Here is an 11238-nt window from a genome sequence, read left to right as displayed (position 1 = left end):
CAGTTTATGACACCCTTAAAAATTCAACAATTTCACTCCTCAGTGAAACATTTCAGTATATTTAAAGCATTCTGCAGCTCCGGTTTATATTCCAGATGCAGACTCTAGCTTCTGAAGCAGTAACCAGTCTTCTCCAGATACCAACAAGCCCAGGGAATGGACAGCATTTGCTGTTGATGCCATAAATGCTCACACAAGTATCACTCCCTGGGTGAGGAAATGGAGGGCAAATGGTGCCCAGGGAATTTACATGAGCATACAGTACTTTTAGTAAGGGAGGAAAATAACAGATGAATTTGCACAATATTAAATACAAGTATAATCAATATAAAAAAGGTACCAAGAATGCTTAATCTGCATTTATTTGCATCACAGCAATATACATAATCCTCATTTTGGTCCAAATGTGAATACCAGCTCACCACTTTGGACAAAAACTTTCCCTTTCTGTACCGTCAGTTGCAACCTAATAACTCCGAAGTCCATCCCAGGTTTTCTGGCTGATAACCAGCAGCAAGCTCACTTTCACAGTAATGTCAGGTTAGCCAGAAGGCATCCCATTTTTGTGGCTACCATAACTTGTGCTGGCAGCTAATGCTCTTTCTCCATGAGAATTCCATCTTTAATTTGGAAACTGCCCACTCCCTGGCAGAACAAAAGCTCTAAAATAAAAAGGGTAGGATACTTCTCCCCTTGCCCCCCCAAAACTTGGAAATTAACTAAAAGACATAAAAAAATAGCAGTTCACTACTGCAAAGTTACATCAAATACCAACTAAATTATTAAACACTTACTAAAACTGATACATTTAAATCCCATTACATTTGGTCTAACAAATAATTTCCAACAGCCAGGTACACAAAGTCAAGAGTCATTCCAAAAAGGATGGCAAGTTACAGGGAACAGGAACAGAACAAACAGTACTTCAGATTACAAGTGGCTTACTCCTTTCTGCAAGAGTTTGGAATCCTTTTGTACCATCTGGACCTCTGGGCAGTCGCACAACACCTGGAGGCAGTCCACCTGCATTATGCATTTTTCGGGAAAGCATAGGGCTGCCTACTGGACTGTTCTCATGTGATATCACCTGTGCCTGCTTTCGTCTCTGTACCCATGGGCTGCCCGACGGCGTTGTGCTACTGTCAGACGAATAGTCAGTCCACTTACTTCCAACCTCAGGATTTGTAGCAGGACTGAGCTTTGCATCTACAGCAAGGGGAGATTTCCGCGGAGCTGTGTTTTTCCGCTGCGTTGATGGGCTTGAACGTGGACTATTCCATGGACTGGATCGAGGTGAAGCATTAGGACTCAGGTGATTGTTTTGATAGGTGTTGGGGCTCAGCTGGTTATTGGGTTTAAGCTTGCGGCCAAGCATGGGAGATGTAGGGTTGCTTTCTGGTTCAGATGAGCTGTATGTCGAGGAATCTTCGCCCGTGTACTGCAGCTCTTCCACTCGCTTATTGGCAGATTTGCTTTTCAACCCATTCTTACAAACATCTTCAGCCTCTTTGGTCTTCTCTTTGACAACTTTCTTTTTTGGTGGTTTCATCCCTATCAGCACCACTTTCATGCCCTCATCTGTTTTTCCAAGTGACTCTTGTGCTTTGATTGCAGATTCAACATCTTCAAACTCCACAATCACACACTCTTTCATTCCCAACTGTGAATACCGATTGCTCAGTCTCTTCAAATCTGCAGGAAGCTCCTTTCCAGGCTTTAGAACACGAACAGAAGAGATTGTACCAAACAAGCCAAATACCTTCAGCACATACTCCATTATCTTCTCTTGCAAGCCACCATTTTCAGATTCTTGGTTATGGTTTAAAACTTGAAATTCTGGGCACAAGTGCATATCATGTACCAGCAGCATCTGACTGGGAAGATTTTCACTGGGGAACACTGGAACAGCAGTCTTCCTTCTCACCTTCCTCCCTTCTTCATTCAGTTCCAGTAGCTCAGAGTGCTTCAGAGCAAAGGCAGTGGTTTGCCAGTCACGAGTGAGGTGCTTCACCTAGAACAGAAAAGATCCAGTTTAAATACAAGTCTACATTTCACTAAACACATTACTGACTCCTCTATAGCAGCACAGTTAAGAAAAAAGGAACTAACCAATTTAAAGAGGATACTTAGATTAAGTACTAATTTTAATGAAAATTAACAATCTGTCCAATCAGGCAACATCAAAGTAGCATCATCTACTATTCCTAAAATCAATCTACTATGAGTACTTTGCATCTGTCTTCACGAAAGAGGATGGTTAGTAGAGGAGGAAGTAGAGATATTGGATAGGATAAAAATAGATCGAAAGGAGGTGCTAAATAGGTTGGCATCACCAAGTTAACAAGTCACCTGGTCTAGATAGGATGCATCCAAGGTTCCTGAGGGAAGCAAGGGTGGGGAATAACAACCTTACCACAATCTTTCAATCCTCATTTTTCTTTATTTATTTTATTAATGGTTACAGCACGGAAAGAGCCCATGCTAGCTCTTTGCAAGAGCACCTCAGCTAGTCCCGCTCTTCCCCATAGCCTTCAATTATTTTCTCGAACTCCCTCTTGAAAGCTGTGATTGAATCTGCCTCCACCAATCAGGCCGTGCATTCCAGATTTAACCACTTGGGGAAAAAAAAACTTTTTATGCAGCATGTTGCCTTTGGTTCTTTTGCCTATCACCTTAAATCTCTCTCCTGGTTCTCGACCCTTCCACCAGTGGGAACAGCTTCTCTATCTACTCTGTCCAGACCCCTCATGATTTTGAGCACCTCGATCAAATCTTCTCAACCTTCTCTGCTCTAAGGAGAACAATCCCAGCTTTTCCAGTCTATCCATGTAACTGAAGTCCCTCACCCCTGGAATCATTCTCCTAAATCTTTTCTGCACCCTCTTCCTAAAGTGCGGGGCCCAGAATTGGACACAATACTCCAGTTGAGGCCGAACCAGTGTTTTAGACAGGTTCATCATAATTTCCATGCTTTTGTACTCGATACCGCCATTCATGAAGCCCAGAATCCTGTAAGTTTTTTTTAAACTGCTTTCTCAACCTGCCCTACAACCTTCAACATCTTGTGCACACATACCCCCAGGTCTCTGTTCATGCACCCGCTTTAGTTTATATTTCCTCTCCTCATTCTTTCTATCTCAGAAATGTTTAAAATTCTGACGGGTTTAGACAGGTTAGATGCAGGAAGAATGCTCCCAATGTTGGGGAAGTCCAGAACCAGGGGTCACAGTCTAAGGATAAGGGGTAAGCCATTTAGGACCGAGATGAGGAGAAACTTCTTCACCCAGAGAGTGGTGAACCTGTGGAATTCTCTACCACAAAGTTGTTGAGGCAAATTCACTAAATATATTCAAAAAGGAGTTAGATGTAGTCCTTACTACTAGGGGGATCAAGGGGTATGGTGAGAAAGCAGGAAGGGGGTACTGAAGTTGCATGTTCAGCCATGAACTCATTGAATGGCGGTGCAGGCTCGAAGGGCCAAATGGCCTACTCCTGCACCTATTTTCATATTTCTGTTTCCCAAGTTGCTTCACTTTGCACTTTATACCTTCCCCCAATCCAAAAAACAACCGGTCACCAGTACTCTGTTACCTGCCATTTAGCCAATTTCGGAACCATGCTGCCACTGTCCCTTTTATTCCATGGGCTTCGACTTTGCTGGCACCACGTCAACCGCATTGCCCTCATCACCCTCTTACCTCATCAAAAAAACCAAATCAAGTTGGTTAAACATGATTTGCCTTTAACAAATCTGTGCTGGCTTTCATTAATTAATCCACACTTGTCCAAGTGACTTAATTCTGTGCATTATTGTTTCTAAAAGCTTCCCCACTGCCAAGGTTAAACTGACCGGTCGGTCTGTAGTTGCTGGGGTTTTCTTTACACCTTTTTTTGAAGAAGGGTGTAACATTCTTCAGTCCTCTGGGAGGATGGGAAGATTATGGCCAGTACCTCTGCGATTTGTTCCTTATTTCCCTGTGTCCTAGGATGCATCCCATCTAGTCCTGGTGACTTATCTATTTTAAGTACAGCCAGCCTTTCCAGTACCTCATTTTTATCAATTTTTATCTCCTCTGTCTATGGCAGCATCTTCTCCCTTGGTGACAGATGCAAAGTACTCATTTAGTACCTCAGCCATGCCCTCTGCCTCCATGCGTAGTCCCTAATGGGCCCACCCCTCTTGCTACCCATTTACTATTTATATGCCTATCGAAGACTTTTGGATTCCTTTTATGTTGGCTGCCATTCTATTCTCACTTTTTGCCCCTTTTACTTTCTTTTTCACTTCTGAACTTTCTATTTATCCTGATTCTTAGATATATTCGACATGACATCTGTCACTCACTCTTATTCTGCTTCATCTTGCTCTCTATCTCTTTCGTCATCCAGGGAGTTCTGACTTTAGTTGCCGTACCTCGACTGTACCTGAACTATTTCCTCTTTAAATGCCTTTTTAAAGGCAGCCCATTGTTCCACTACAGTTTTGCCTGACATCTTTGATTCCAGTTTACCCGGGCCAGATCTATTCTCATCCCATTGCCTTCCTCCATTCAGTATTTTTACTCAAAGATATCACTCCTTGGGTATGGGAGTGATACCAGAGCCCTGAGGAACTGCAATGGTACACCCCCGTCTGGAAAACAAGGGATAAACCTAACTACAGGTCAGTCTAATGTCAGTGGTGGGAAAACTACAAGAGACCATTGTCAAAAACAAAATTAATTCTCACTTGTAGAAGCATCGGTTAACAAGGGACAGCCACATAGATTTATTCATGGAAAATGGTGTCTGACTAACCAGAGAGGCTTGCTGAATGTAGTGGAGTAGATGTTGTATATAGGGACTTTCAAAAGTCATTTAATAAAGTAGCACCTAACAGACTTATTCAGAAAATAGAAGCACATGGCATTGAAGGGACAGTGTTAACTTGGTACATAATTGTCTAAGGGATAGGAGGCAGAGTAGTGGTGAACAGATGTTCTTCTAACTGGAGAGAAGTATGCAGTGGTTTGGTCCCCCAGGTATTAGGACCATTGATTTTCCTGTTTATATATAAATGACCTGGACTTGGGTAAAGCGAGTACAATTTGAAGTTTCCAGATGATATAGTAAATAGTGAGGATATAGCAGACTTGGAGGACAGACAGACTGGTGAAATGGGCAGACACATGGCGAATGCATTTAATGTGGATTAGTGTGAAGTGAGGCACTTTGGGAGAAACATGGAGAGACCGTATCATCTAAATGGTACTATTTTGAGCGAGTGCAAGAGCAGAGGGACCTGGGACTGCACATTCATAAATCCTTGAAGGGCAGTTAAGAATGCATATGGGATACTTGGCTTTGTAAATGGGCCATTAAATACAAAAACAAGGAAGTTATGCTAAACCTTTACAAATCACTGGTTAGGCCTCAGCTGGAGTAGTGTGTAGAATTCTGGGCAGCTCACTTGAATGATGCCGAGGCCTTGGAGAGGGTAGAGGGGAGGTTTATCAGGATGATACCAGGGATGTAGAGAGATTGGAGAATCTGGGTTGTTCTCCTTAGAGCAGAGAAGGTTAAGGGGAGACCTTAATAGTTATTCAAAATGATGAGGGCTTTTGATTGAGTAAATCAGGATAAACTATTTCCCCCGGCAAGGTGGTCAGTAACCAGAGGTCACAGATTTAAAATAATTGGCAGAAGAACGAGAGGGTAAATGAGAAATTATTTCAGAGGGTTGTTAGAATTGGGAAAGCACTATCTGAAAGTCTGGGAATCAGATTCCATAGGAACTTCCAAAAGGTAACAGGACATGTATTGAGACAACTGATTTGCAGGGTTATGCAGGTTCTATCAGGATGGAAGGATCCATGCAAAGCGTAAAGTTCTGAACACTGCAGAAGACCTAGAGGTATAGCCAAAACCTTTCTTCAATATCATGCCTAAAAGTTGTAGCTGCTCATGGCATGTATTACACAGCACTCATCTATTTATAACATGAATTTAACTTATTTAAAAAGGAATGCAAGAAGCAATTAAATTCTTCACCACATTAGAACTTAATCTGTAGAAAGGTTGAGTTTGAATTGGTCTAGTTTAATGAGTGTAAGGAATGAATAACTTTGCTCAATTTAACAACCAATGCAGCATCTCCAAATGTCGTCTTCTCCTCCCCCTCCCCTCACCATATTTTGTCCCATTGAGTGACTTATATTGGGAGGGGGAGAGACAGCAGCAACAGTGTAGGGACACCCAAGTGTCAATTCTTCATGTGAATCCAGTCAAGGCCATGGGCTGGGGTATCTTAACCAAGCCCAATTCTGTCTAACATTGCCTTGCACTTTGCAGCAGGAAATCAGGAACTGGAACTTTGGGATTTTTCAGTCTTTTGGATGATGCGTTAAACCAAGGTCCTGTCTGGCCCCCTCGATTGGATGTCGAAGATTTATGGCACTATTTGAAGAGTTCCCCTCGTGTCCTGGCAAACAGATTATCTGGTCATTATCACATTGATGTTTGTTGGACCTTGTGCGCAAATGGGCTGCCGTGTTTTCTACATTGTAACAGTGATTACAGTTAAATAACTAATTAGCAAGAAAGCCCCGTGGGAAGTCTTGTGAAAGGTGCAATATAAATGAGTTCTTTCTTCCACCCCTCCTTCCCCAAAGTCTGGGACAGTGGGATGAATTATAATATCCCACAACCCAGTCAAGATTAGCTAATTCAGCAAATGTTTGTAACTGAATCCAGAGCCTCAGTCTGTATACATACAGTGCAACACAATCTACTAGCTATCAGAGCTGCAATCCTGAACACTTGATTCAGGTATCTACTTTTGTGCTGCACAAATTCCACTTCAGGTTCTAATGACTGCAGTCAGTTTCTACAAGAGATATGCAGATAAATCCAGGGCACAAACTACTACTTTGGTCATGTGAAACACCTTAACCTAGCCATTTGTTGGGTACTGGAACGGTTTCACCCATTGTAATCCCCAACTATGCTCCAATACTGAAAAGTACCTTTTTGAAGGAGGTCAGCAGTTTAATGCTGATATATCCCATTTTATTTCTTCTCACATGCTTCAGAAGAAATGCATCTTTCTCCAAGTTCTCATCCGAAAGGTAGTATTCGATCTGAGCAATTAGTTTTTGCAGAAGTTCAGGGTCAGGAGGCGTCCGATCACTATCGAGCTCATCCTCTGCTCCACTGAAAGAGGCACATCAACAGTGAAACAAAAGGCTTCATTTAATAGGCATTTATACTTCACTTAGAGAGATACTTCATGCTTTAAAGACAAACTCCTGTCCTTCAATAAAAGGAAAGTTTCCCGAGGTGACAGGGACAGACTGCTCACAATAGTAATTATATTGTTTATGGCATTAGGCTCCACAGAACCCACTGAGTAAATCCAAGATGCCTGCTCTTCTGCCCCCTCCCGTGTGACAGCCATGGACTGTCAGCAAGTTGTTCAACCTCAAGGGGCATCACAACCAACCTTAAACCGGTCGGCACATCCTTCATCCTCCCAGCTCCCGGCCCAGAGCCCCTCCGGCCCGGCCCCATCCCCATCCCCGGCCCACAGAGCCCCTCCGGCCCGGCCCCATCCCCATCCCCCAGAGCCCCTCCGGCCCGGCCCACAGAGCCCCCCCGGCCCGGCCCACAGAGCCCCCTCCGGCCCGGCCCACAGAGCCCCTCCGGCCCGGCCCCATCCCCATCCCCGGCCCACAGAGCCCCTCCGGCCCGGCCCACAGAGCCCCCCCGGCCCGGCCCACAGAGCCCCCTCCGGCCCGGCCCACAGAGCCCCCTCCGGCCCGGCCCACAGAGCCCCCTCCGGCCCGGCCCCATCCCCATCCCCGGCCCACAGAGCCCCTCCGGCCCGGCCCACAGAGCCCCCCCGGCCCGGCCCACAGAGCCCCCTCCGGCCCGGCCCACAGAGCCCCCTCCGGCCCGGCCCCATCCCCATCCCCGGCCCACAGAGCCCCTCCGGCCCGGCCCACAGAGCCCCCCCGGCCCGGCCCACAGAGCCCCCTCCGGCCCGGCCCACAGAGCCCCCTCCGGCCCGGCCCACAGAGCCCCCTCCGGCCCGGCCCACAGAGCCCCCTCCGGCCCGGCCCACAGAGCCCCTCCGGCCCGGCCCCATCCCCATCCCCGGCCCACAGAGCCCCCTCCGGCCCGGCCCACAGAGCCCCCCCCGGCCCGGCCCACAGAGCCCCTCCGGCCCGGCCCCATCCCCATCCCCGGCCCACAGAGCCCCCTCCGGCCCGGCCCACAGAGCCCCTCCGGAATGCATCGCCTGGCAGCAGATTCAATAATAACTTTACAAAGAGAAGGAGACAGTGCTCCGGGAAAGGACCTGGGAGCATGCGCAGGCTCCACCATCCTGTGCCTCAGGTGGCGGGGAGGGGAGGGGAGGGAGCGGCCCGGGGCCTCCGCACCCCCCTCCCCCGGGGCCCCCGCACCCCCCTCCCCCGGGGCCCCCGCACCCCCCTCCCCCGGGGCCCCCGCACCCCCCTCCCCCGGGGCCCCCGCACCCCCCCCTCCCCCGGGGCCCCCGCACCCCCCCCTCCCCCGGGGCCCCCGCACCCCCCCCTCCCCCGGGGCCTCCGCACCCCCCTCCCCCGGGGCCCCCGCACCCCCCTCCCCCGGGGCCCTCCCCCGGGGCCCCCGCACCCCCCCCCCTCCCCCCCCCCTCCCCCGGGGCCCCCGCACCCCCCTCCCCCGGGGCCCCCGCACCCCCCTCCCCCGGGGCCCCCGCACCCCCCTCCCCCGGGGCCCTCCCCCGGGGCCCCCGCACCCCCCCCCTCCCCCGGGGCCCAGTACCTGAATGTCTCCGCCCTCCCCGGGCCCGCCGCCTCCTCCTCGCTGCCGCTGCCCCCGCTGCCGAAGGGCGGCTGCGGCTCGGGCTCGGGCTCCTCGGCCAGCGCCACTCGGATCCGCACTGGCGGGGAAGGGCGCGCCGCCTCCCCGGGGGCCCGGAGCTCGGGCTCCGGGGATGGAGAGCCGGCCGGGCCGGGTAGCGCAGCCTCTTCCATAGCCAGGCCCCTGGGCAGGCGGAGAGCGGCGGGCCCGCCGGGCCGGACTGCTGCTGCTGCCGAGGGCGGGCTGGGGCTGCGGCCGGCTGGAGCCGCCTCCTTCCCCCCGCCCCGGGGCTGGGCCTGGGCCGGGGGTGGAGCCTGGGCCGGGGGCTGGGCTTCAGCCGGGGGCTGGGCCTGGGGTGGAGCCTGGGCGCTCCATGGGTATCGGGGCCTGGGACTGGGCGAGAAGAGCCAGCCGCCCTGGGCCAGCGACTCCCGCAGCGATGGCGGCGCTAGGAAGACGGCCCAGCGCAGGAAGGCACTCTGCAGGCTGTACATGGGGAGTGGGGCAGCCGCTACTGGGGCCCGCCGCCTCGGCCTAGCGCAGCTTATCAGGGCCCGCCGCCTCGGCATCTCCCAATCAGCGACAGCCAGGCACGGGGCCCTGATTGGATTCATTCACCCGAGCCCTTTCACACTTCGCGGCGGATTAAAGAGAGAGACAGAGTCCGTGTCCGGAGGGAGAGGGTCAGTGTCCTGAGGGAGGGAGGGGGAGAGAGAGAGGGCCAGTGTCCTGAGGGAGGGAGGGAGAGGGTCAGTGTCCTGAGGGATGGAGGGAGAGGGTCAGTGTCCTGAGGGAGGGAGAAGGTCAGTGTCCTGAGGGAGGGAGAGGGCCAGTGTCCTGAGGGAGGGAGGGAGAGGGTCCGTGTCCTGAGGGAGGGAGGGATGGAGGGAGAGGGCCAGTGTCCTGAGGGATGGAGGGAGAGGGTCAGTGTCCTGAGGGAGGGAGGGAGGGAGAGGGCCAGTGTCCTGAGGGATGGAGGGAGAGGGTCAGTGTCCTGAGGGAGGGAGGGAGAGGGTCCGTGTCCTGAGGGAGGGAGAAGGTCAGTGTCCTGAGGGAGGGAGAGGGTCAGTGTCCTGAGGGAGGGAGGGAGAGGGTCAGTGTCCTGAGGGAGGGAGAAGGTCAGTGTCCTGAGGGATGGAGGGAGAGGGTCAGTGTCCTGAGGGAGGGAGAAGGTCAGTGTCCTGAGGGAGGGAGAGGGCCAGTGTCCTGAGGGAGGGAGGGAGAGGGTCCGTGTCCTGAGGGAGGGAGGGATGGAGGGAGAGGGCCAGTGTCCTGAGGGATGGAGGGAGAGGGTCAGTGTCCTGAGGGAGGGAGGGAGGGAGAGGGCCAGTGTCCTGAGGGATGGAGGGAGAGGGTCAGTGTCCTGAGGGAGGGAGGGAGAGGGTCCGTGTCCTGAGGGAGGGAGAAGGTCAGTGTCCTGAGGGAGGGAGAGGGTCAGTGTCCTGAGGGAGGGAGGGAGAGGGTCAGTGTCCTGAGGGAGGGAGAAGGTCAGTGTCCTGAGGGATGGAGGGAGAGGGTCAGTGTCCTGAGGGAGGGAGAGGGCCAGTGTCCTGAGGGAGGGAGGGAGGGAGAGGGTCCGTGTCCTGAGGGAGGGAGGGGGAGAGAGAGAGGGCCAGTGTCCTGAGGGAGGGAGGGAGGGAGAGGGTCAGTGTCCTGAGGGATGGAGGGAGAGGGTCAGTGTCCTGAGGGAGGGAGAAGGTCAGTGTCCTGAGGGATGGAGGGAGAGGGTCAGTGTCCTGAGGGAGGGAGAGGGCCAGTGTCCTGAGGGAGGGAGGGAGGGAGAGGGTCCGTGTCCTGAGGGAGGGATGGAGGGAGAGGGCCAGTGTCCTGAGGGATGGAGGGAGAGGGTCAGTGTCCTGAGGGAGGGAGGGAGAGGGTCCGTGTCCTGAGGGAGGGAGAAGGTCAGTGTCCTGAGGGAGGGAGAGGGTCAGTGTCCTGAGGGAGGGAGAGGGCCAGTGTCCTGAGGGAGGGAGAAGGTCAGTGTCCTGAGGGAGGGAGAGGGCCAGTGACCTGAGGGATGGAGGGAGAGGGTCAGTGTCCTGAGGGAGGGAGGGAGAGGGCCAGTGTCCTGAGGGATGGAGGGAGATGGTCAGTGTCCTGAGGGATGGAGAGGGCCAGTGTCCTGAGGGATGGAGGGAGAGGGTCAGTGTCCTGAGGGAGGGAGGGAGAGGGCCAGTGTCCTGAGGGAGGGAGGGAGAGGGCCAGTGTCCTGAGGGATGGAGGGAGAGGGCCAGTGTCCTGAGGGAGGGAGGGAGAGGGTCCGTGTCCTGAGGGATGGAGGGAGAGGGTCAGTGTCCTGAGGGAGGGAGGGAGAGGGTCCGTGTCCTGAGGGATGGAGGGAGAGGGCCAGTGTCCTGAGGGATGGAGGGAGAGGGTCAGTGTCCTGAGGGATGG

The 11238-nt window shown here is 52.6% G+C and overlaps 1 protein-coding gene across 1 annotated transcript; it reads right to left on the bottom strand.

Annotated features, from left to right (window-relative positions):
* Positions 1-332: 332 nt before the first annotated feature.
* Positions 333-9338, bottom strand: larp6a (La ribonucleoprotein 6, translational regulator a). Its single transcript, XM_070864858.1, has 3 exons — positions 8806-9338; positions 7005-7191; positions 333-2011 (listed from the first exon to the last, which is right to left on the bottom strand). Exons 1-3 carry the CDS (start codon positions 9336-9338, stop codon positions 926-928), a joined length of 1806 nt encoding a protein of 601 aa, XP_070720959.1. The 3' UTR covers positions 333-925.
* Positions 9339-11238: the final 1900 nt, after the last annotated feature.

This window comes from Pristiophorus japonicus, chromosome 21, assembly GCF_044704955.1.
Source record: "Pristiophorus japonicus isolate sPriJap1 chromosome 21, sPriJap1.hap1, whole genome shotgun sequence".
Lineage (NCBI taxonomy): Eukaryota > Metazoa > Chordata > Chondrichthyes > Pristiophoridae > Pristiophorus > Pristiophorus japonicus.
This window is presented reverse-complemented; position numbering and strand designations above follow the sequence as displayed.

Excerpts from the sequence above, each read along its gene's own strand:
- larp6a (XM_070864858.1), bottom strand. The coding sequence starts at position 9,338 with ATGTACAGCCTGCAGAGTGCCTTCCTGCGCTGGGCCGTCTTCCTAGCG. Across the intron at positions 7,192-8,805 it reads GGGAGGGCGGAGACATTCAG|TGGAGCAGAGGATGAGCTCG; the intron begins GTACTGGGCCCC and ends TGCCTCTTTCAG. Across the intron at positions 2,012-7,004 it reads TGCTGACCTCCTTCAAAAAG|GTGAAGCACCTCACTCGTGA; the intron begins GTACTTTTCAGT and ends TTTCTGTTCTAG.